Here is a 26,096-nt window from a genome sequence, read left to right as displayed (position 1 = left end):
GCCGGGGATGTTGTTCTGCTGTGTTTTGGGCACTGTTTTGTGTTCTTTGTCACTCAGTTGTCCGTCCCTGTTTTCTTCTGCTTGCTATGTCCTCAATTGTACTGAAGGAAGGCGAGGGAGGGACGGGAGGTAATGCTTCCATTTCTAACGATAATGGCATTACTCCTAGTCCTACTCCCTCGCCTTCCTTCAAGGACCCTCCCTCCCTCCCGGTGCGGTTCAACTGAGTGCTAGCTCGGCTTGTTTATGTACAGGTGGAGGTGGGGGCGGGCAGAGTTTTTATGCTGTGGGTGGGTCTGGGTGGGAGGCGGGGCCTCAATTGTACTGAAGGAAGGCGAGGGAGTAGGACTAGGAGTAATGCCATTATCGTTAGAAATGGAAGCATTCTAATGCTTTATACCACCATATTTAAGTTTTTCATTCATTCATTCAGATACTTTATTTCGATCCCACGGATTATAAAAGCAGAGAAAGTATAACATCTGATACAAAATACATAAAAGCAGACCAGCTGTTATCAAAAGGGAAAATATACATTTTTAAACTGATCAAAGTATATGAAAGACACACTTGCTGAGAGAAAACACCGATCTACAAAGTACTGTCTTACAAATGCTGACTTCACATCACATATAAAATGGCAGAAAGTCCAATTTACGGTCATAGTTACTGATATATTATCACTGTCCCCTACTACACATTCCATGCTAGGATGAGTGTTCCAGCGACTCCACATCATTTTGTTGGCACTTAGTACGTCTTATCCATAAAGCCATTAGAAATGCTGCCACGTCAAATACATGGAGCCTGTTGGTATTTGTTCTAAAAACAATTCTAAAGGCAACCTGGTGGCTCCTGGTACCTAAATTATTACAGAAGGGAACAATCCACTCTCCAGGTGGCAAATCATAGACCATGCAATGATCTCCCTTAGTTGAGAGATGGACTTAGGGGGTGAGCTGGTGATCCCTGAGGGCGGCAGCTGTGCTTCCATCAGGTAGAGGTGATTGGGGTCCCAGTCACTTCTCTGAGCAACACTGGGGCTAGCAAGACCATGGTAGTGGAAAGGCTAGTTTACCCAGAGCAGTACCCTGGGCCAGGTATGTAGGATTACTCGGGCTCACATGCAGGACTTTTTCTGCCCTGCGGCCTGGTATGCCTAGAATGGGGTGGGAAGATGACGCAGAGGAGGGTCATAGTTCGACCCCAGATGTCCATAGACTGGATTCTAGGCAACGAGTTGTCCCCAGTGTCGGGAGAAGTGAGAGGTGCGGCCGCCAAGGGTGCTCTGACAGTTCAGTTTTCTTGGGGTGCCACTCCCATGCAGAGGGTATGGGAGCCCAGATGGAGGGACAGGGAGAGGGAGGACTCATTCCTGTCCCCTATTCAACCTCAGAGTTTGGGGTGAAAGACCAGTGTCAGGATACCACCCTTGAACTGATGGGAGGCAGAGTGGAAATAGGGTGCAAAATCCATGGGGCTACTGCCCCATACTCTGAGACACCTCGGAGGTCAGAGAAACTTCAGGAGCCCATGGGGAATTCCTTGCCAGCCCCAAGGCTGGAAGAGAGGCCTACCCAATATCCCCACACAAGGCCTCCACCTAGTAGTGGATGGCCCAGGTCTGGTGCCTGACACTGACAGCTGCCAGTGGCCTCTTTGGTTACTGTTCTTATGGGCAGAGTTTTCCTGGTGTTGGAGAAGTCTGATCCAAGGGATGTAATGAGCCACCTCACTTTGTTGTTGGCCGTGGTGGTACTATCATCCTACTGGAATAAATCTGTGAGCAAATTAAGCTTAGGTGCTGCACAGATGGGATCCACAGGGAGGAGAAGGGTTCCCCTTGGATATGTTCAGTGGCTCAGGAGAGTATAGACAGAGGGATCCAATTGAACTCAGTAGTGGGTCATTGTCTACATTCTATCGCCTAAGCAGGGAAGTCCATCAAAGTATTGATAAGTCTACCTTGGTTTTAGGCTGCAGGTCGTTTGTGTTATAAATGGACCTTTCTGTAGGGTCACCCACAAACTTTTTGCCTTCCTCCTCCCCTTTTTGCTGAATTCGTATTTGTTGGCATTAGGACTCTGGGCAATTTACTACTGCTGACCAGTGATAAAGTGCATGTGCTCTCGCCCTAAAACATGGTAACATTGACTTAGCTACAATCTGCATATTTAATTTACTTATAGGTCCCTAGTAAAGTGAACTACATGTGCCCAGGGGCTGTAAGTTAAATTCTACTGGCGAGCCTGCAGCACTGATTGTGCCACCCACTTAAGTAGCCCTTTAGACATCTCTCAGACCTGCCATTTCAGAACCAGTTTGTGCAATTTAAACTGCCATGGCAAGCTAAACCTCTTGTAATTCAAAAAGGAGCCTAGGGGGATTTAAAGGGTACCAACGGGATAGCCCCCCACTCAACAAATTTCAAAATCAAAGAATCCCCGTACCCTGGACACAGGTTAGCAATAGTCTTAACAGGCAGCCAAACACTCTTTTCTGGAAACAATACACTAATCATTTGAATCCAATCTCACCCCTACTCTATATTGTTGGGTGTGTTCTGTCTATGCCTAACCGTCCAAATCAAACAGTTGTTTGTGGAGATGAGGGGAAGGTCTTAACCAGAATTCAACTTGACAATTCCCGTGATGGCTGCTTCACTGTAAACAGTCCATCCAATCACACTTAACAGTCAAATACCCAGAAAAATGTGTGATGAAAAAGAATGGCACCTCACGGGCGAACAACCCTTGGGCCCTTGGCAGGTGTTACCGCTTTCCAGCCCCTATCTCATCATTGGTTGCCATTCCTTCTCAAAGAAAAAGGAGAAATGAGTGTCCAAAAAAAAGAACCAAAAGTATTGGTGAAAGAGAACGGGTGCACAATAAAAGAATCAAGGACACGCTGTGTACAGATTCCGATGTGAAGGGGAGTGACTGGTTATGACAACCGATGATGAGATAGGGGCTGGAAAGCGGTAACACCTGCCAAGGGCCCCGAGGGTTGTTCGCCCGTGAGGTGCCATTCTTTTTCATCACACATTTTTCTGGGTATTTGACTGTTAAGTGTGGTTGGATGGACTGTTTACAGTGAAGCAGCCATCACGGGAATTGTCGAGTTGAATTCTGGTTAAGACCTTCCCCTCTTCTCCACAAACAACTGTTTGATTTGGACGGTTAGGCATAGACAGAACACACCCAACAATATAGAGTAGGGGTGAGATTTGATTCAAATGATTAGTGTATTGTTTCCAGAAAAGAGTGTTTGGCTGCCTGTTAGACTATTGCTAACCTGTGTTCAGGGTACGGGGATTCTTTGATTTTGAAGCTAAACCTCTTGCCAGGCCCAAGCCTTTTTTATAATACATCTACGTCACCTCTAAGGTAGGCTGGACAGCCCAAGGACAGGGTGCTGTGTATTTAAAAAGTAGGACATGTGCTTGTATGTTTTTTTATGTCCTTGTAGTAAAAACACTTACATTCGTTTTTCACTACTGCACGGCCTATCCTTCCCATAGGATTACATTGGGATTATTTTATTACATTTTATAAGTGTCATTTCCTATTGGGAATAGATTTGACCCCCAAGTTTGGTGTCTCTGAAATCACAATTTAAAATCACAACTTGTGGTGTAGTCCGATTTTAAATTGCAATTCTAAAAATTCCACTGTTCGAAAGTTAGGATTTCCTTGCTTTAGCCATTTGATGCCTGCTGCCTGTCTCTGCTCACATGTCTGGGTGGGTGACATCTGGGGGTTATGTATGTCCCCTGGATAGCTACACACAATGGGCGCTTAGATGTGACTTGATCGGCCATCCTGGCAGGATTGGATGGAGAAGCTGGGCTAAAACCTCACACTTAAAGCTGAATAGGCTACGTCCTGTCCACACACAAAGTGCTGTATACAGTAGTGAGTCTGAAGCCAGGGCAGGAAAAGAAGGACCTGTGCACTTCAAATACCCTTCTTTGAAGTCTCCTTCACTTCTAAGGCACCACTGGTATATGACTGGACATCAGACCCTACCACTTCAGTATACTTCTGGACCTGTAGATACTCTGCCAAGTAGGGGGACTGCTGTGCTGCTGAAGGACTGTCACTCTACTGGACTGCTGCTCTGGAAGAACAGCTACCTTGCGGTGCTGACCTGCTGCCCTCTTGCCTGGAGAGGAAGATCTGGACCTGGAACCCATCTTGAACTCAGGACTCCAGAGTGACTCCAAGGGCTAGTCTGCTGGCCTCCTGATCCGAGCCTCAAGGACATAACAGACTCCACACAGCTTCTATACCCGTCTTCAATGAGCGTCTGACCTCCAAGAGGTGTCTCCCAGGCCCAAGACCTTTGGAAGTGGGTTTTGGCTCCTTGAATCAAGTTTTTGGGCTCTTCTTGAATGCAAACAAGCCAGTTTGTTTGCAGAACTGGCCCACTGGCACAAGGGATCAGCGCGGGCTGCCACAAGTTTGTCTCTTTGCACAGTAACTACTTGTGACTGAAAACGGCCGGCGGCTCTTGGTGCCCTGTCGACTAGCGACGCTCTCCTTGATACCGGCGAACTTCTTCCCTGCAAATGGGACTCTTGAGACAAAATTTGAGAAGGTAAAAGTTTGGCGGGAGTTATCTAGGACTGTATTCGACCTGAGCTCCATCGCAGTCGATTAGATTTGATTCAGTCCAGCACGAATAGAAATCCCCGGTTGGCGTTTTATGCTTTTAAGCACAATTTTACAGTTTATTCTTTAAAAATCTATAACTCCGGTTCTGCTAAGTTTTTTTGTCATTTTGATCTTTTTTTTTTAATTAAATAAAAAACCCTATTCTTCTAACTTGGTGTGGAATCTTTTTGTGTGGTGTTTTCACTGTTTTGTTGTTTGAAGTGCTGCACAAATACTTTAAACATTGCCTTTTACATTAAGCCCGAATGCTTTTTTGCCAAGCTACCAGAGGGTTATGTACAGGTTAATTTAGGATGTGTTTGTGACTTACCCTGACTAGGATTGTGGTTACTGCTTGACCAGGGTTTCCACCCCAGTTAACCAGGAACCCAATTTCTAACAGGAAGTTATACTTGTTTTCTATTTCCGACTTGAATAATCTGTACTCGTTCCTATGAGCAAACCCAGATTAAACAGTAGCTGTCACGCGCATGCACTTCCAGCCAGGGTCTCAAATCACCCCAATACAACCTCCTGCCACCTTCCAGCTGTCTCTAGCCTGACCATACATATTCACAGATCCTGCGGCCATATAACTTTCCTTGATTCCTTTAGCAGTAGAAATGTTTGGAAATTAGATTTATAATTATGTTCCGTTTAAATGTATTCGTCACTTTATTTGCGATTTTGTTTTCTTTCCTATTTGCTTTTGGGCTATAGGTCTGTTGATTGACGGCCACTATAAAGGCCGGGGGTGTAGTATCATAAAAGTATTTGCTTAGTTAGATTGAATTTGCTGTAAACTCGGCTGCTTCTTATTCCATTTTCCTCTGTATAACTACTTTTATATAGGTGTTCTTGGGTTGTTCCCTGAGGCAAACCTCTCAGTCGGACTCTGACTACTGGCACGTCATCAAAGAAAATGTCAGAAAAACCGTACACGGTGTAAAGCAAAGGTCAGATGTGGCTGGCTACAAGCCAGAGTTTAAGGATAAATACTGACTATGTACACGGGCTTCATTTATATAATTTGTTGTATATTGTTGCTATTTGCCTCAATATACATGTTTTAAGGATTTCAACATGAACATTCAAAGTTCTGCATTAAAAATGCATCTTGCTCATGTAAAAAAAAAAAATCATGTAACGCTGTACGCTTTATACATTTTGAGCATACATGTCTACATTGATATCCTATGACTCCTCTGCAGAGATGTCCACTTTCTCCCATATATTCTATAGCTATTTGCCAAAGGCAGTGCTTTTGCCACGTTAGTTTCACATTTTCTGTTTTGCAGCGCACACCCCAGGCGAAGAGATTTAATTGCTCAGTTAAACGAGTTTTATTTTCATTCTAGCAGTTGCCCTCGGGGGGTAGGCAGCCCACATCTGTCCGGTTCTCCTCGAGCTCCAGCGCCATGTGCCTTCTGCTCCCCTCACCCAGAAAGTATTTTACCTTCAGGGCATTTCCAGCTTTTGCAGTCAGCTAGGCCTCGGCTCCTGACCAGTGGAAAGCTTACCTTTGACCAGCCCTGTTCAACGAGTCTTTTCTGCGTTTAAAGACTAAATATGATTATTTCTCTCCTCGCACAATTGCACGAGCTTTTAAAACCCCACGTGGCACATGTTGCTCCTGTTTGGTATTTGACGTGTTTGTAAATACTTTTGCAGACCAGGCCTCCCTTGTGGGTTGCAGCAGGTTAAGGTGAATTTTTAAATGCCAGGGGATAGTGGGATGCATTTATGTTCAGTAGGGTGTATACCTGAAGTACACTTCTGAAACTGCATAGTAGCTGCTAGCCTTTCCCTCCCAAGGCTTAAGCCCTTCAAGACAAGCACTCGGTGTGCAAAGAGGAATGGAATGCATTTCACCCTCGAATGTCACCTGATAGCATCCAGGGGGAGGAGATGGCTAACGTAGTTACTTTGTATTAAAACACACTTACTGAAGAACGTCTCGTTAGTGGATTTACAGAAATGTGCCTAGTTAAGCAATTATGGTGTGTGTGTGTTGTATTAATTACAGGTACCTCACAAGGGGAAGGAGTGATGTGTTTGAATTTCTTTAAGTCCTCAATGAGACCGCTGAAATATTCCATTGAAAGGGGGCAGTTTTGGACAGGGAGGCAAGGGAGCAATGTGTTGCTACTATCTAGGTATGAGAGTAAGACGGCATGGATTTTCCTGGAGGAGGGGTTGTGTTTTCTATAATAGAGAGAGGTGTGTCATGCCTGTTTTGGGCTTCTTAGAGATGTGTTCTGTGAGGATGAAGTTCTTGTTGAGGGTGATAGTTTAGGGCTGACACCATCCAGGCTCATATTGTTTAGCTAGGTCTTGGACCAGTTCATTGTGTTTGGTGAATATAGATAATTTAGTTTAGTTTTAGGGCTGACACCATCCAGGCTCATATTGTTTAGCTAGGTCTTGGACCAGTTCATTGTGTTTGGTGAATATAGATAATTTAGTTTAGTTCAGTTTCAGCTAGTTGCTTGACATCCAAGACTGGTTGAGGGGCAGACAGTCCTTAAGGTTTTGGATTCCCAAGAGACTTCAAGTTAAAAGTGTGCATCATCCTTGGGATTTCTCTGAGTATCTGACATAGTTATATAATTCCCCAAATCACTAGGATTTCTTTATAAACTGCACTCAGGTATGTGACTCAAAATGGACACACCTCCGAATCTGTGGAATCCTCACTTCCAAGGGTATTATCAGAAAAAAATATCTCTAGTTTGATATGGAAGTGGAAGCTTTCATTAGCAATTGTAAACAGTTAGCCAGCCCTCTATTTTATCGATGACCTAACCTTCGAATTGATTCCACTGTTGATGAGCAAAGATTCAATTTATATATAGGCCTAGAACTCTGAAGAACAGTGACCCGCTTGTAGCGTCTGTTAGGGTTGTGAAAATAAAATGTACCTTGAACTGCCAGGCATGATCAAATAGTATTCAGAGCTTTTAAAACATGTTGACCTATTATATACAGGAGGCCAAGAACAAACTTTTTTCTTTAAATGACCTACTCCTAAACATATCACAATTAGTTAGCCTTTTTTTTCTTTGAACATTTGATAAATACAGCATCACGTAAGAATAGTCACTGAAGTAATGAAGGTAGTAGGTTATACGTACTTTAATCTGGGAAACATACTTGTTCCTGAAAGATGTAGAATTCTGTTATATAATTAATTCTATATTTTGCCATGATGTGTCTGTAGCTAATGGGTTCTGGTGTAGCCAGTGAAACGGTTAGGCAGGAGAGCAGTTTGATTCTTATCTCTGTAGGTACAAACAAATTATTATGGTGACATTTATATTCAATTTGATGGCACTTAGGTTGGTTACAAAGAACTTCACAAGTGGATTTTTTTTATCTCTGAGGCTACAAATGCATACAAAAGCTAGGCAAGAAATTCTACTACAGTAAATACGTATGTAGAGTTCCCCCTGCGCCCCTCATAGATTCCCTTGATAAACACAATGTGCCCATAGAATCAGCTCATTATCCTTTGTTAGTATGATGTTTGCAAACAGTGCAGATTGTCACTATTAAGCTGGTGATGGACATTCTTAAATAGGGATCCATAATATAATGTTTCTTTTCCTATTTATGTATAGTTTGTATCTTAATTCCATTCACTGAGAGCAAATAATTTGTCACATATACCGCAAATTGTTCCCAATTTACATCTCAACCGAAAATACTATGAATAATGTTCATATTAGGTTTGATTAAAAAAACATTCATTTTAAAGAGACACAAAATAAAAACGATTTAAAAGCAAAAAATATATACATAATGAATATGTTTACTTATTCCCAATATGTTAATAAACTTGAGTTCGATTAAGTATTCCTGGTTCTATAGTACAATAATTAATATCTTGCTAATAAAAAAATGCACGAGACAGGGTTCATTTAGTACCATTTTAAAATAGGAAAAATGTGAATGAGGAAGTTACAATGTTCGTTTTTTAAATAGACTTCTTATGCAACCATGCGGAATAAAGCCTTTTCTGAACCTTTATAATGCTGAAGTTCTTAAAAATAGAAAACAATAATTCAGGACAAAAGCTAAGGAAATACATGTGTGTTTCCTGTTATTATTTGTACAGGCATTTGCATCACATGGGTTCCTTCTGCTTGCTTTTAGGATGAACCAGGGATAAAATACTTACAATTAATTGTGCATGGTGTGAGCCTAGACCATCCGGGTAGGTTCTATCTTAATTGGGTTATCTAGAATCAAAAACCTTGTTTTCAAAATACATCTTAACCTTCCTGCTAATTGTTACCTAATTGAATCTCTCAATTTAGCCTCCGTAGGGCTTCATAAAAATGAGAACATGCAACCAATTTGAACTTCCTTGAGGCTCAAAAGTGTTTCAAGCTCAAATTGCTGTGTATATTTAAGGTAAAAATTGAGCCCCTTTTGACTCAGCTGAGTGATCACACACTGTCCACAAAAACACTTCTCAGTTAGCCGAGATTAATATCCTTTGTATCAGTGTTGTAAGAGCAGCTGTGTTAATCATTGAACGTATTACTGTCGTGAGATGCCAAGCAGTTGTGGGGAGTGTATTTTGGATGGTATCAACTTAAGTGGGGTTAGTTATGATGGGCCCATACAGTTTTGCAGCACAACACCTAACCCACTAAATATCTCAACATGCATCCATAAAGCACAACCCCTAGTAATTTAAATAAAAAACGATTCGGGTAACATAACCGGCCACTGAAGCAGATTTGGTTTTAAGTGTTTGGTCATCGATTTAGTCGAAAAATCCTCTGGTAAATGTTTGCTATTCAAGTATGCTCCATAACTTTCCAGCAACTCAAAAAAAGATGACAAACTTCTCCGAAGTGTTTACTTGCCTTGCCACTCGACTGCTGGTGTTAAGCACAGCCTCATTTCTTTTTCCTAGATAAAACTAGTTTATAATCCCTTACATGTATGCCAGAAGGACAATCTAGACATTGTTCCGCAAAGTCAAATAGTCCTCCAATTAGCAAATGTGTATTGGGCATTGTTTTTCTTTTCAACCAACCCAGGGCATAACCGTTTTTTACTGTTTCAAAGAATATCAGAAATACAGCAGTGAAAAGGAAACATTTTACACAAAGCTAAAATACCTTGACTGAGGAATGCCTGACTGGCTTAGGGAAGTACTTGTGGTGTTTTCTCGCTCTGCTCGCTCCCATTTCACAGAACAGTGGAGAAACAGTTCAACCCCCCCCCCCCCCCCAGCACAAACTTGACATTTCAAGGAGCTCATCTTCATTATAGTTGTGGTGGAATTGTTCAGAAATGTTTCTGCACTGGGAATCAAATACAAAAAGGGACAGACCTAATCCAAGGTCTGATGGCTCAATCCTCTGCTGGGGCTTCACAGGGCTTGAGCCCATGGGTGCCTGCTCATCACAAACTTCAGGTTTCTTACCAGCAGTGAAGTCGGATAGCAGGAGATGGGCAGATACCACAGGAACGCCTGAAGCTTGCATTCCTCCTTGCAATCATATCCAATGGTTTCCATTTTCGAAGACGTCACCTGCTTCCCCATTTAACCCTGTGGGTTATTTAGACTTGATGCTGAAATTTAAGACTTTCTCTGAGCCCACATTGAATCCCTTTCCCATCCTTGTTGTGTGCTTAAGGCTACAAGAGTCAACCGTTTAAAAACACTCTTTAAAACCAGAATCGGCAACAACAACAAAATAAGAATTGGATGGATAGACCATTGTTTAGTGTGAGGGGGATCAGTTATACACAACAGAGATGCCATTGCTTATAAAGGGGTGCAAACTTCACTTTTCAGGTGTAGGATAAATAATGAGCATCACAATGTCTCAGCGTGGGCTGATAGATAGGAAAGAAGAGGCTTCCCGTGTTGCCATGACTCTTGGTATGTAGCAATATTTTCAAGATTTTTCCAAGCTTGTAGCCAGTAGTTTCTCTCTATTTGCCATGGTAAAATGAGACACTGCTCTTATGGATTTGTTGAACTCAGATTGTACAGCTGTTGAAATGTGAAGTCGCCGTAAACAGCCGAGACACAATCGGACTCCGTCCCAGTTCGGCTTGTTGCTGGCGATCAGGGGCAGCTAATGACTTTGGAACTAGACTAGGCCGAATTCACTGTGGCTGAACTCACCAGTGGTACCTTCTAGAGACTGGACAAGAAGCGAAAACCTTTCTGGAATTGAGATTATTTTCCTGGGGCCTGTTGTTGCTTCGTCATTACCTTTCTTGGAGTTGAGTTTTCATGGTGTTCTCATTTATGTGTGTCATGTTTTCGAACCAGAGCTACTTTCCAAGTTTCTTAAGCTCTGTGATGGTTTCTCCAGTGCTAACTATTTGTTCACTGCAAGCCCAGTCGACCAAGTTTACAGTTTTATCAAGTGGGCATATAGCAGAAGTGCGACTGAGACTCCTTTCATGCAGGGGTCATATGTTCCCACTGCCTGGATCACATTGCACTTGGCATTGATGTTTAAACTGAAGAGCGAAACAAAAGAGAGCACTCTAAAAGACCCTTGTGAACTTGTGTGGTCGATTATTTTTTTACTGTTTGTGAAGTCAAACGCTGATGAAACGTCCTAATAAAGCAAGTACAGAGGGTGAAAAAGTTCCTTGTATTGGTGACATATTTTTATTAATTATTCACTGAATTAATTGGTTCAAGACTCTGTAAGAAGATTTCACATTCACTATTACTCAGCGTGAAATATTTTTTATTAACAAGCTTGGATTTTCATACTTGTGAATCTCAACACCAGTCATATTGAGAATCGTTTTAACCTTTTTTCTATAGTATTCGTGGTTGTTCTGTTCGGAAAAAAAATCTAAGTTTTGTGATCACTTGTTTATCTCAAATTTGTCCACAGTCTTTGGTTTAAGGGCTGCCTATATAACACAACTGCAAAATAGTTTATAATCTTTATCAAAATAGGTTGTGCTTCCTCATACTGTATAATCTGGGAGTCCAGTTGTAATCCACTTTAATAAAGAAACATATTTCTGGACACAGATTAAGAGTAAAGTTTCCCACAGTCTAGTGAACTTCCTTGAACATTTGTATCTCTTCTAGCTAGTCTGACCTTTTATACCTACATTCTCTTGTACATTTGGGGTTTTCTGAATCTCCAGCATATTGCTTTGTGAATTCGTGTGGATAGTAGATCATTCTAATTGTGTGAGGAATGGTTTTGTTAAAGCTTTTTAAAAAAAAAACCTCAGAAGTCTGTTTCAGTTTTGGGAGATGACCAGACTGAGGCGCAGTTCCTGGACAGCATGATTTGCTCTCTCGCAGGTTTATGACTAAAAATAATGTATCCAGGTTTCTCATACAAATATGTAACCGCACATAGTATATCTTGCCCCTAACACGACCTTATAGCTCTTTGCCCCTTTAGGTTCACAAGTTTGAATTGGTTTCAGATGCCTAATTCCCATCGATTTCTCTTTTGCCTTAGGTGAATTTTAAAATGTCTGTTTTATTCACCCGTAGGTCATTTTTTAAAAATGTGATTATGCTGGTACAGCCGATTTCATAATGGCAGGCTTTCTCAACATTTGTTTAGTATTTGTGGGTCAAAAAGACTGGACCCTATTACTCGTTAACTACAAGAGAGAAGGATTTTTTAAAACTCAGTTTAATCATTTTTTGTTTAACTTGTTTTTTTATTTTATAAATTGAAGATGAGGTAGAAGAGCAAGTATTATTCAAAGGGAGAGAGCTCTTTCATTGTGTTTGTTCACCCTGAAATACCTTGCGCCTGTATTGTTGATCATCGAAATCAAGGTTAAGGGTAGGTATCTACTGGGGAAGTAGACTGAACGAAGCATAATGTTGATGTGTTTTTCACAATGAGACATAATTGTGCCTATATAAAGTTTAATAGACCCTTGTAAGAAAACAGGCCATTAATTGTGTGACCTGCAAAAGTAAAAGGTCCACATTTGCTCTCTACTGGGAACCAAACACCACATTGTTGTGCTTGACTCTCTCAGGGTGGCAGAGGAGAGGAGTCCAAGACCTACTCAAGCGAGGCGGTGTGGGCTAGTTATCCCCATTCGCAGGCACACAAAAACAACACTTAATAGTTCAGTCTGCGCTTTTTCTTTAGAAAAAGGAAAAGTACTTTTATGACACACATATTACTAAATACTACGTAGTCATTTACAAATATATATATATATATATATATATATATATATATATATATATATATATATATATATAATCTATCTGGTGGAAGAAACCTTTGACATTTTGTAATCACCCCATACCCCCTAAAGGGTCATATAAACACATCTGTTGACATGGTCAAAAGTTCAAGATCAACAAACCGCAATTCAAAACTTCATAATTTCAGGAGTAAATACAATAATAACCATATGTAAATGCCCTTAGTAATGTTAAAGCATATGCACGTTGATCATTAATCACTGTCAACATGAAGCATTTAAAAATGAACTTCACATGTGTCTGTGTTTTTTGTATACTTTCAAATCATAAAACACTATCTTAAACACATCTCCTAGAGGGCATCACATTTTGATCACATAATAGGTAAACATGACCTAGCCCGTAGAGGGTATTGTAATACATATATCTTACTTTGGACACCTTCAGGCCACAGTAACTGCAGTCATAGTCTTAGCCCCTAGAGGACGCTGCTGTCCCAGCTGGAGAGCCAAAGCTCCAGCCTTGGGAGTACTTTAAAACCTTGGTATATATCCAGAATTGACGTTTTTATGGCCTCACAAACCTAGGGTCAGTCCTATTTAAAAGCTTTTTAGGCGGGAAATGCGGTGCTCCTGCAGCTTCTGAAGCCTCCTTGACTTCGTTGGAGGTGGCCCTGCCCATTTTGGAGCCAGTACAAGTGGAAAGTCATATGTACTGAAAAATGCCCTTAGGGCATTATGGGGCACTTCAGCCAGAGCAGTGAATATTGTACCAGCAGCTCTCCCCCTGTGCCGGGAGAGCCATAAAGATAACTTTTGTGAGGTATTTTTTCTCTTTTTTGGGTGAGCAGGTGCACTGCCTGTGCAGCCACATGAGTCAGCATCATTTCTCTCCCTGCCCATTCCTGTAGCCTTGTGTGGCGGTTGGTCTGCTCCCTCCGGACACGGGGAGTAGGTTGAGGCCACCGCGATGAGGGAGAGGGCGAGATTAAGCTCCATTATCCTCTCTTGGATTTTGGGGGCTGGGAATAGGGTCCCCAGGCCATTAGAAAGTCCAGGGAGGGGGGCCCCACACATGTCCCCTCACTGATGAAATTAATTAAATTAATCCTGTACTGACCCCAACGCCCTGGCCCACCCCAGGCGTAATAGGTGAGAACGGTGGCAGAGCTCCACACACTTCACAGCAAAAAAAATCACAATCTCTAAAATGCCAAAACGCTGGTCCCGTTGGGCCAAATTTGGCTATCTTGGGCTCATTAAACTCCTGGTGGTGAGCTGTAGTCACCAGAGTCAGTTGCAGCAAACTTGCACACCTCCAAAGCAGTTTGATCCTCAAGAGAACTGGTACTCCTGGCTCCCTGCACCAGCCTTCCTCATGGTCTTTGTCTCTGGGCGCACAATTCCAGGTCTTTCCCTCGGTTGGTGCACCCCAGTTGTGTGGGGGTGAACCTCACTGGCCCTTGGTGAGACCCCCTGGTCCTGGGGTCAGCTGGACAAAGTCTATAGTCCTTTGTGGGCATCAGGAGTTTCTTTCCTTCCATTTTTTGATGGCGGCACCAGGGTACATCAGCGAAGCGTGGAAAAACACCAAGCAAGAGAGAGCTCTCCCCGTTGTGCAAGACCTTTTAAGTGGGGGTACAAGGTTCCAGAAGCGAGGCACCTCTGTCCTGTCCTGTGTTACCACATCATCTGTCCGTCCCTGTCCCAACCCTCGTACACAGCCTGCTGGGACATTAAAAAAGTTGGTGGTACCCAGGAGTCGCATATCACATCTTTTCTTGGGGCCCTACGCTCCACTGCTTGCTGGCATCCCTGCCAAGGCCTTTCACAACAAATATTCATAGGGAGCCGTTTCCAGAGGTCTGGGCTCTGTCCTTTGTCCAGTGGGCTTGGGCTCACCCATCCCTGGTACAATGTGACAGCTGATTGAGTGATGCAGATCTTTCCTCCTGACCAGCCACACCTTTTTTTTACCTTTGTGTGGGGAGGCCTTTGTTCCTGTGCTGGAGAGAAATGTAATTAACTTGCACAGCTCGCTCACAAAAGGCCTGGGCTCTGCTCCTGAGCTGAGCCAGAGAAAAATGGCAATCCTGGATATCCCATAATCTGTACAGATATCTTCCTGAAACTCATATTTGGTTTAGCTACAGATTAAATCTCAGTTAGATACGTCACTGGTCTCTGTGGGCCATAGGGAAGCTACGCTGCACTCTAAGCTAGTCTTCCCTATAGGTGTATAATGGAGTGTCACTGCAGGCAAGACAGTAAGCCACACTGACTTTCCATATGAGTGTATACTAACATTGAGACCTACATCAGGTCAATGTCCAATCCTGCAGAGTTCCCTCTTCACCAGGCTGCCTGTGCGCAGTTACCAGTCTGCGTACAACCGGAGTCTCGCAAAAGCAGCCCTCATATATGTTCACACGTGTGTTCATGTGTAACCAGCCAAGTGCCCCTTTCTGCGTAACAGCGGCCTTATCTTAAAAGGCAGACCCTGTTAAACATGTGCAGTCATGGACCGTGTGTTTACTGTGGGCGAGTCACTGGCTTTGAGGCTCAAACACAGTAAAAAGTTCAAAGACCAGGGGATCAAAAAGTAAAAAATCCAGGCGGATTTCATGGGCAGAACCTTACAACCCTTGATTCTTTTTCCGGTAAATTTGTTTACAAAAATATAGTGTTTTAAAAACCTTAATTGTATTTATGAAGAACCAATAATATACATTGGACAGAAAAGGTGGTTCCATGCTTGTTTGGAATATACATTGGCGATGTTTTTGGTGACATTGAATATAGTCTAAATTTGAGATGTGTTGCTTTCCCCTTATCAGAAATCTGAATTGCTGTTTTTTTAATTTCAGTGTGTTGGTGTTTCCAGTGGAAATCGAACTGTTTCGGGTATACATTCATCTAGACATCATGGAAGACATCGAATAACACGTGTGAACCTCAGGGACTTTATTTTCTGTTTGGAACAGGAAAGAGAAACTAGCCGATCATTACTGTTATACAGAGCTTTACTAAAATAACCATAGTGTCACTAGACTCCTTCTCTTAACAATAATGCTGAACCTAATTTCAGTATATGTTCAACGTGCCTTTAGTAGGTTTTCTCTTTGAATTCAGGTTTCCATTCACTTTGTTTTTGTGAAATCTTTCAGACAGATGCAATAACAAGTCCCTCAGTATGAAAATGTTTGTTTAAATTCCTGTTGTGTCTTTGCTCTAATTTTTTATCCATTTTTGGAATATTAATATGTAATTGAGAAGACAGTATTAACAATATAATGCTGACAAGGTGTATGTGAAGTTCCTGTGAATGCTGTAAATTATGTAGTCCTTTGACTCAATCACAATACTTGGACAGGTCAATCTCAGCAATGATGGAATTTAAAATTTCAATTATTGCACCAAAAAAGATTATTTATGCACAGACCTCAAATTTGATTGTAGAGCATTGTCTTGCAGTGCGCTATCTGTCCTAGTTCGAAGTTTAAACTGTTAGAGCATTCAATGTTTTTGCTGAATTACTTTTACTTGTGTGTTTTTTCAGATCTACCCAACTGTTTTCACATGTAGCAGCTGCTTGCCGAATCAGAGCAGTGTCTCATGACTAAAACATATTTTATTTTATTTATTGCTGTGAGTACAGGTAGATGAGAATACATACATAATCATGTTAATTGAAAATTTTAGAGGTACTATAGCACCAGACTCTGTTATTAAGCAAAGAAAGGGGCATTTGTTTTAATTTAAGAGCAAAGTCTATTTATGTAACAATAAACGGGGAACTTGGTTATTTATATTTTACGTTTTTTATATGTGTGCTGGCCACTGTTTTGAAGCACTGCTTTTTATGGGAGATAATAACGAAAGCACAAAATGGAACTATTTGTCCAATTGTTTTTAAAAATATTATGATTCATTTTTAAAGTTTACGAATGAAAGTAGGAGAAACTTTATACTGCTATTTATCCAAATGATTATTAGCAACTTACTAACCTACATAAAGTAAAATTATGTTTTATCGTCTTGGTGATTTGTACATAGCATTTGAAAAGATCTTGTTTATTAGAAGTTGTATTTTGACAATTTCTGTACATATTTTGGAATTACACAATTTGTGAAAATCACTTGATTTGTACCTATTTGATAAAGAAATAAAAAAAGTTTACTAAGTGAAATGTTTGCGCAGTAAGGGTTCATTCTTCAAATGTTAGACATACCCACTCAGAGGTGCACTTTCAAGAAGTAGTAAATATGCTGCATTTAACCCCTTCGAGGCTAATGACGAGCTGGGCTCGTCATGGCGCTTACCTGCCGTGCGCGGATGACAAGGCCAGCTCGTCATAAAACAATGAAAAACAATCATCTGCAGCGCAGGACGGGAAAACGCCTAGCAGCCATGGGGTTAAACAAGTTATGCATATCTTCAACGAAATCCTGTAAGACACACTGCTGTTATTACTATTTTTAAACCCAATTAAATAATTTTTTTAAATAAAAAATGTGCATCATGTTCATAATTGCCTTAAGTATAAGAAGTCTAATATCAAGTGTATTCCCTTAATCCAAGACCTTCGTCAGATGCTAAGAGCCCCTTTCCTGTAGCTTCCCAGTCCTCGCTATAACACTATGCCAAAGACTGAACAAAGAGTCACGTCTTTACTTACCGGATGAAGGACAAAGGCACTGTGGACCATTAGTAACACAGTTTACAAAAGACGGTGCCTTGAAAAGTAGTTGTGTAATGTTCCACAAAGAAATAGCCATAGAGGTATAAAACGCTCTTAATGTCTTTAAGGGCACCCGTTTTCTTTATATTTCCTATTCGTTTTTAATACTGGACCGGATTAGTAGTATAAATAGGAGACTCAAAGAGACTAGAGGTAGCTCCAGATTTGCATCTAGTAACTCGGAAAGAAAGGAACTGATGTCAGCGCACAGGAGTGGTGCCTATTTAAGCCCTGCATTCTGGAGCGAAACTGTATCAGTAAGTAGGCATACAGCGTACCCTACCAGCGTGCAGAAGTACTGCTGAAAAGTTTCCGGACACAGTCTGACACCTGGGGAATATTCAAAAGGAGAGGAACCTGCTGCTAGGTAGAGTCTTTAACAGAAAGAGCGTTACCAGAGGTTAGTAGCTGGTTCTGTAGGCTTGAAATTGCTTTTATCTAAAATCGCAGCAAAGTCTTATCCTGTAGGCTTGCAAAGTAGTGCACAATTATGGCACAGCAGAAACTAACACTACAAGGTTATCCTGGGGTCATAAAAGAGTAGTAGGTCACACTGGAAGGCAACCACTGAAATCCAGGAAAGAGCAAGCATATTTATTAGAAAGAATTGGAAAATTGTGAAACAATTCACTGTAACTCCAGAATGTCTTAAATTACTGAACCAGGAAGCACCTCAATTGATATAGAAAGCCGTAAACAAGGCATGAGGGATTGTGTTAACACTGCCTCAGTAAACTTTCTAACCACCGTGATTTTATGAGAGATCTCAGTGATCTGTGAGCCAAAGCAGGATTAGGAAAAAATATAATAACATTGTCCAATCCCAATATTTTACTTTTCGTAGATAAGATCATCAAAAATGCAGCAGGCACTAATCTCAATGGAAGAATCAAGAACCCCAGTCTAGATTCAGACCTGAATAAAACCACTATCCAAGTAGCTGATGACCCACTTGAAATTACAGATGTATTCCCAAATATTGACAGATCTCTTCAATCTTTGGCACGATTGAACATTAAACCCTACTCCATATCTCCTCCTTAACAGTGAGCTTCAATAGTATTGCACTTCAGTAGTTTACTTCCTACCTGAAGACTGAAACCAGGTCATTCAGGTGTGCACCTCTAGAATTAATCCACCAGCCTGTGATTTGCTGAGCTCCCCAACATTCTTTCCTATTTCCAGTAATCTTCAAGCTCTAAATGGAACCCAGTATAGTCATCTTGGCTAACAAGGATACCATGATCCATGAATGCGCAGATGACACCTAGCTCTTCCCAAAATTCCATCCAGAAATTACATTATGCTTTTCAAAGATGGTCAGCAAACTACACATACCTCTCCTTCTAAGAGCACATCACCATGAAATTCAAGGAGACATGATATCAGCCCTCCCTAATGAAAAACTGAAAATTGTGTAACCAAAACCAACTTCAGAACAACAGTGAACACTCATTGGTCATTTCTCACCTGGATGGGGGCATTACTCTGCTTAATTGCATTTCTGGCATTTGTAAAAGGCACCCTACATGCAAAAGCAGGTCTGATCAAGGGCCATAAGAAATCCAGCCATAACAGACCAACACTCAATAACATTACACACTTTCTCTCTACAAGCCTGCATCACCTTCAACACCAACTGCATCAGTTAAAGGCCACCGGAAATGGCACCCTTCACTGCATACCTGACATGCGATTTGCATCAAACCAGGAGCTCGGACACTGCCAAGCTTATGAACTGCAATAATCGAAAAACCTCAAACAGGCCATCTCCATCTAAGCACCCACAATCTGGAACAATATCGTCAACAACTTCAGGACTGCCCTTAATCACCTGCAATTCTGAAGTCATTTGGTATTTTATTCTCAATAAGGCGCAAGTTAGAAACATTAGCATTTGTCATAGATGCAGGTAAAACGAATCAACAGAGGGAGATTCTAGTCGACATTCAGAAAAAACACCTGTGAGAGCATTTGCCTGGATATTGATCTACTAGCAAATGAAAGGGAGTAAGGTTAAATATCACAGTCACCTATGATGTTCAGTCACTCATACTGGCGTGCTATGTATTAGCGGGGTAAGGAGGAGCGTTGATCAGCTGCCGAAGCTCATCTATCCACTCTGAATATACTCCTTCCGGCACTTACCACACAAATGGCTACTAAACCTATCCTGTAATTACGCCCCAGTCACTATAGGTTTTACCCCCACAGGCCCGCAGCCAGCATCAGCTCGAAAAGAAATTAGCGCAGTGCCTAAGAAAAGTAAAAAAAAAGAAAACACAGCAGGCCCTGCCTTACGATGTTGACCCAGGATCAACTGGTTCTCCGAATAAAGGGTTTCTCAGCTAAGAAATGTGGCCCTGGAGGACCGGGCAAATTTCAAACTCCAGTCTTGTGAGAACGGATAACGTTCTGTGAGTTAACAATATCACGCAACGTGCAACATGGCGGTCAGAAGTCATGAAATTGGCAAGAGCATTGTGTGAGACACCGGTGCAGAGTCAGCCTGTGGAGATTATATCCCCTCCTCTGTCCACCCTGACTGCACAGAGCCCAAGACCACAAACCTTGAAGCCAAGAGATAAACTGGGGAGGGGGTTACATAGAGGCAGAGACTAGAACGGTCTTACAAGCTACCCAGACAAATCCTGCACCCTTACTGTGATGAATTTGAAATTCATGTTTATTTTCCCAGCTCAGCGCAAAGTAATGGTGGACAATAAAACACACTTCTCCACTGAGCCTAGAGCTACATGAGACCAGGCAAATCAAAGAGCTACAAAGAATAGTATCACGATATGGAAGTCACCAGAATTGCATTTTGGTCTGGGAGAAATAAGAACAGGAAGCGAAGCTCATCCGCTATTTGACACACATTTGTTAAAAAGACAGGCAAATTGTTGGCCAGGTAACGGAAGTGGGAAAGGCCAGTCAGTCCCTTGTTGGTTTCAGACAGAACAGAAGAACGAACATCCTCGGACAAAGGGCACTCCGGTTCTGAATCACCATTACCACAGTGATGTCTGACACTAATATTTAACTGACTAGTCAGAAACTTAAAATAGTTAAATAAGTAATTCGTCCTTGAGCAGATCTCAAACTGAACAGTGTATTATCCAGTGGGCACAGACCTACATTTATCCTTGACTATATACGAAGGACTATCTTGTTCAAGAAAATTGAAATCCGTGGCAGGTGGGCCCTAATAGGCGATGGCTGCTAACATAAATGTGAGACAGAGTGATGCTGGGTGGAGTAATCAAAAAGAGGTTGCCCTGACCAGATGCCAAAATGAAAGCTAACTCCCTCCATGAGTACTTCTCATCCTCGGATAGTATGGAGCAGTCTGGTAGTTTTGAAGATGACCTTTGCTGTTTGTTTGGCCAGAGTGAGTTTGTCCATGGCCCTGGAGAGGGCTTTAATGTCCAGGGACTTGGTCGACAGATGGTGAATGGTCCTTGATTATATGACTGCTTCATAGAATCCCCTGAGACTTTGGCTAGCTGTAAAACAGAGCGGAGGAGGGGTTGCAGCGCAGGCGTCCTAAAAAACAGACAACTAAAGATAAATAGATGACCCGATTGACACAGTATTCGTTCCTCTCATGGGAATGTTCGAGTGATTGGCTGATTATTACAAAAAATACTTATAATATGCAAGGGAAACATGGATATGGATCTGGTGGGGAGTCCCATACGTTCTATGCAAGATAGAAGTAAATCCATGGAGCATGTGTATCCTAGTTGACAGCAACTGGCCAAATTCAATAAGCTTAAAACCTACAATCGTACATTCTCGGGCATTGCCCCGAGGATCTGGAACGCCCTTCCTGTGGAGACAAGGCTTATTCCATCCACATTTGTCTTCAAAAGGGAAATGAAGCACTACTAATGAACAATGCGCTGATCTAGAAGCTTTGCTCCTCTTACCTCAAGACTTTCTGGCTATCTTAACTATTACATGTCATTTCTTGCAACCTACTGTCGCCTGCCGTAATGTCCCTTTTGTTCTTGATGTATATTGCCCTAATTTTCTTTCTACCCTAGCCTTCTCCCTATTTTCCACCATTCTGTAATTTGTGCTTTTGTTGCACATTGACCTAATTTTACCTTGATTTGTCTCCTTGAGCTGTGTTTCTATGTCTTCTTCAACCGTATCTAGAGCGCTCTGATACCCACTTGGGGTCATGTTCACGCTATATAAAACTTATAAATAAATAAAATAAATGGTAAATGTGTATGTCCCAAACACCTCACAGTTGGACATCCTGACGAAACTGGATAGGAATACCGCTGTCAAACTTCCCAGTGATTTGGGGTGAAGACATTTACTTCACCCCAGATGTAGATAGAGAAAGATCATACCCACCTTTACCAAAAACTATGATCAAGTCGATGTGTGGCAGATTTAGCTTTTTTGCCCAGCGTAGGTGCCGTAAAGACTTTTGGAGAGCGTTACAATGGGAGGGGAGGGTCAGAGAATATTCATTTTAATCACCAGCTATTGACTTTCATTCTAGGCTAGACTTCTTCCTTTGTAATGAGCCAATGTCAGACCACTTGATTAAAGCTGTACATCTACGAACGACACTCTCTGATCACACCCATTGCTGCAACATGTGATATAGGGCAGATGCAGAATATGTATCCCTTCATTGAGACTGCAAGCACAGTTACTCAGAGATGGGTCATTCCGAGGCAAACAGAAAGAAACAACTGATAACTACTTCTTAGAAAATGCGGGAAATAACATTGTTTCCAATCCAGAGATGCTATACTCCTGATGTATATCATGTTTTGTTTTACTATATGCTGCACAGTTACACTATATCATAATGTTTCTGCGGATGATCTCGTCTCTTGGAGGTAATTGATATTTTATTACATTGTTGCCTTAATGGGATCGACAACCAGTGTGTTGTGCAATTGTGGTGTGTTCACATAATAAAAAGTTAAAGGATTAAAAACTGGGGAGGTGGGTACATAGAGGCAGAGTATAGAACGGTCTATAGAACATTAAAAAAAATGAAAATCGCATGTGCATGAAATCTAATGCTTTGGTGCCTTCCCAAACTTAAAGTAATTGTCTGTAATAACAAACTTGCAGAGGTAGGCTGCAGTGACACATGCACACAGCAGCAGGAGGAGGAACCTCGCGAACAGCTGCACCTTGAGCCGCACGCCATATCTTGGCATCCAGGGTGGTATTGGGGTCCATAGGGGGGCCTCGTCTGGGGAGAGAGCGCAACAGCAGTGGAGGCGGCTGCTCTAGGTCGCGGTTCAGCTTGTTGCCCTGTGCCCACCCCTTTCCCGCTCCCTCTTTCCTTCCATATCTTGGAGTCTCACATTAAAAAAACCTTGTCTCCCACTCTGTCACTGTTGTCACTTAGTATCTAAAGTGATCCTGGTGCCATTTTATCCACTTTAGTTGAGGAGATGGGTCTGCTCTCCTGGCACTTGTAATATTGGAGGAGCAATAATATCATGACAGCAAGGAAATTGAGATAGGGGTGCTTGTTAATGGGGAGGGCATGCATAAAAACTAAATCCAACCCACTGCAAAATAGAGCCTCTTCGGTTATTGCGATGAAGGGCAAGAACCATCTCTTTTCTTTTTGGGACATAGATAAAACTGCCCAAAATGGATGGGAGGAACCCCGTTCGCAGGCAAATGGGGTTTCTCCGCCTGAAAGTTCCTGCACATTAAGCTTAGCTGCGGTTTTTCCAACAGCAGCGCCTGAGGAGGATAAGTTAATGGCTACGGGGTCATCCCCACATGAGAAGTATGTTCACTCTTCTAACCATGCCTTTTCTACATGCCTGTTCTCCAATTCGCCATTAACAGATCCCTATGCACAGAGTAAGTTATCTATTTAACCCCGGGAGGATTCCGATCAAAAAGAAGTATCAGGCATGCTGAATGAAGACTTTACACTCCCAGACATAGATCTAGAGCTATGTAAGAAGTATATGTCACAAGATGCGGATCGCAAATTACAGAAACAATACCCACCGCCTATGTCATTACCTACTAGTTTGCAACTGTTTAGTAGTACACCTTCAAACCTCTCCTCCATGTTATCTCAATTATCAGCTATGCAAGACTTGGAGGTTCCTGACAACCAGCTGTGTCACCTTCTGGACCAGGAGACTAACATCTCTACTTCACTATCCTGCTTACAGAGACTCTAGTCGTCCATTTTAGCTTTGCTGGAAAAACTTGGGGGGGGGGCTGGGTGGGGGGGTTGGACTCCATCCATCACACAGTGATGGTAATATTAATCAATGGAAATAAAGACAAGTGAGAGGTAGTAGAAAATTGTCAAATGGACTCTAATCATATTGCTCCATCGGATGAGATTCCAGTGACAACTGCAACGGGTGACCATTTGTTTGTATGCAAATGGGCCCTGGCTCTCAAATAGAAAAGCTGCAATGTAAAGCTTCTCCTGAAGAATCCGTCAGTGATTAAAGACTAATTCAACCAGACACACGTTAGATACTGAGGTGGCTAACTCTTTAGCTAGGGGATCTGCTGCGAAGGTTGTTCACACATAAACTGAAGTGTTCCCCATCTTTAAATCACTCTCCAGGCAAAATCCTAATATGGATGTTTCCAGCCCCTCTCAACCTAAACCCAAAGCCAAGAAAAGAAAACAGAGGGAGGAAAAAATTTAATTGTCGAGTCCCAAAAAAAGGGGGTACATAGAAAAAAGTATTTGAGAGAGGTCGTGGACAACTCACAAAGGTTAGATGGGCTGTTAAAAAACCCTTAACTAGCTTTCCCAGTGGTGGGCACACTATATGCAAATGCAAGCCTGCTGAGTTAGAGGAATGCATAGGAGATGAGGGCAGCGACTTCTGCAGGTCAGACATTGGCTATCTTGTCTTCTCTGAATCCAACGGCTACGCCATTTGTAATCTTAAACAGGAAGGAGGACCCACCCCCCTCTACTTAACACAGAAGACAAAGACCTCTCGTGGTGTAATGTTAATGTGTGTACATTTGATTTAATTTCATGTTTGACTCTGATTTAATTTTGAACTAGTCCTCCCTACTTGCTTGTTTTATGGAGCAACTAGAGTGTTTCTATTAAAGAGGTGAAGGAGCCGGTTAAAGGCCTGCATAAGAAAATAGGCATTTGACCAGCTTTGACCTAACAGAGGCCGCTGTTAAGGGTCAGACGCAGTCCTTTTGGACTTTAATGGCAGAGGGTTGTGGGTCAAGAGTTCGATCTGTTCCCTGAGCCATTGAGGAAACTAGTTGGATTGAATTCCTCTCCAACATTTACACAGCGAATCGAGAGATGGATGATCTACCCAAGCTAGAAGTGGGTACATATACCCATAGTGCTCTCTCAGAAAAATAAATTATGGTGTCATTCAAGGACTGTGCATGCCTCCACTGCAGTGAACCCAGATGAAGTCCCAATTTCTGTTATAAAACAAGCAAAAAGAAAATGGAGTTAAATATTATGCCCAGTTTTTAATAGCTATTATAACAATAGGAGTGTTCCCCCCTCATGGACCGGAGGCGTTATAGTTCCATTATATAACAAGGGAGATCGTACATTGTATGGGAATTATCAACAGATTGTCATCCTAATGTAGTTGCCAAGGTTTTTACTAAATGTCTACTATCCCAGATAAGTGAGTAGGTGGAAGATAACATTATTCCGCTTGAGCAAACAGGGTTCAGGTGAAACTATGGAATCATTGATTATATTGCTGCCCTCCAGCTGATCAATGAGAAATATGTAACACTCAAAGGAGGAGAGGTGTATGCTGCATTTATAGACTTCTCCACAACATTTGAAAAGTAGATCGACCCTTTCTGTGGATAAAGTTCTTAAGATTGGATATGCCAGGTACCTTACTACATCTTGTAGTTGCATTCCACCCTTCCACATGGTGCAGGGTATCGCTAGGGAAAGTTTGGGGCTTTTCAGCGAAATAGCAACCCAAAACGGTTTAAAACAAAGGTGCCTTTTAGCCCAGTTGCTTTTTTTCCTATATATGTCTGACCTCCCAGACAACTAAACTCAGAGTAAGAGTATTGCCCCCTTAATTGGTGGAAAAGCGATAGTTTGCCTTCTATATTCATACGTCGTAATGATCTTTGATCTTACCCCCAAAGGGCTAAATAGTCGTCTGGAGGCACTGCATCAATTTGCCGCCAGCCATCATTTGAAGATCAGTATCTCTAAAAGCAAAATAATGTGTTTTCACAATAAGAAGAACCCCAGACATATCAATTTTTCTTTGCTCCTGGGCTCCAAAAAGTTGGAAATAGTAACATCTTATACCTTTTTGGGGAAGATAATGTGTTGTAATTGGTGATGAGGCCCACATTGAAAAACAATATGAGGAAAGCACAGACCCAGGTCTAAAGTTTGGCTTCCCTCAAAAAGGCAGCTGGCAAAAGACACTTCTCTTCTCTCTTTGAGGCTTATCGACCATAAATCCCAGCCTCATTGCTCTATGGGTTGGAGGTGATTGGAGTGGCT

The 26,096-nt window shown here is 42.0% G+C and overlaps 1 protein-coding gene across 1 annotated transcript in view; it reads left to right on the top strand.

Moving 5' to 3' along the window:
- LOC147674083 (transcription initiation factor TFIID subunit 4B-like) overlaps nt 1-17,359 on the top strand; it is a 1,347,443-nt gene extending 1,330,084 nt beyond the window's left edge. Inside the window, exons 15-16 of the mRNA XM_086945146.1 lie at nt 15,713-17,116; nt 17,255-17,359. Of these exons, the coding sequence (XP_086801272.1) occupies nt 15,713-15,880 (168 nt within the window). The 3' untranslated portion in view covers nt 15,881-17,116; nt 17,255-17,359. The remainder of the gene's footprint in view (nt 1-15,712; nt 17,117-17,254) is intronic.
- The last annotated feature ends 8,737 nt before the right edge of the window (nt 17,360-26,096 follow it).

Source organism: Lissotriton vulgaris, chromosome 12 (assembly GCF_964263255.1).
Source record: "Lissotriton vulgaris chromosome 12, aLisVul1.2, whole genome shotgun sequence".
Taxonomy (NCBI): Eukaryota; Metazoa; Chordata; class Amphibia; order Caudata; family Salamandridae; genus Lissotriton; species Lissotriton vulgaris.
The sequence above is the reverse complement of the archived record's forward strand: the minus strand, read 5'-3'. Positions and strand labels throughout refer to the sequence as shown.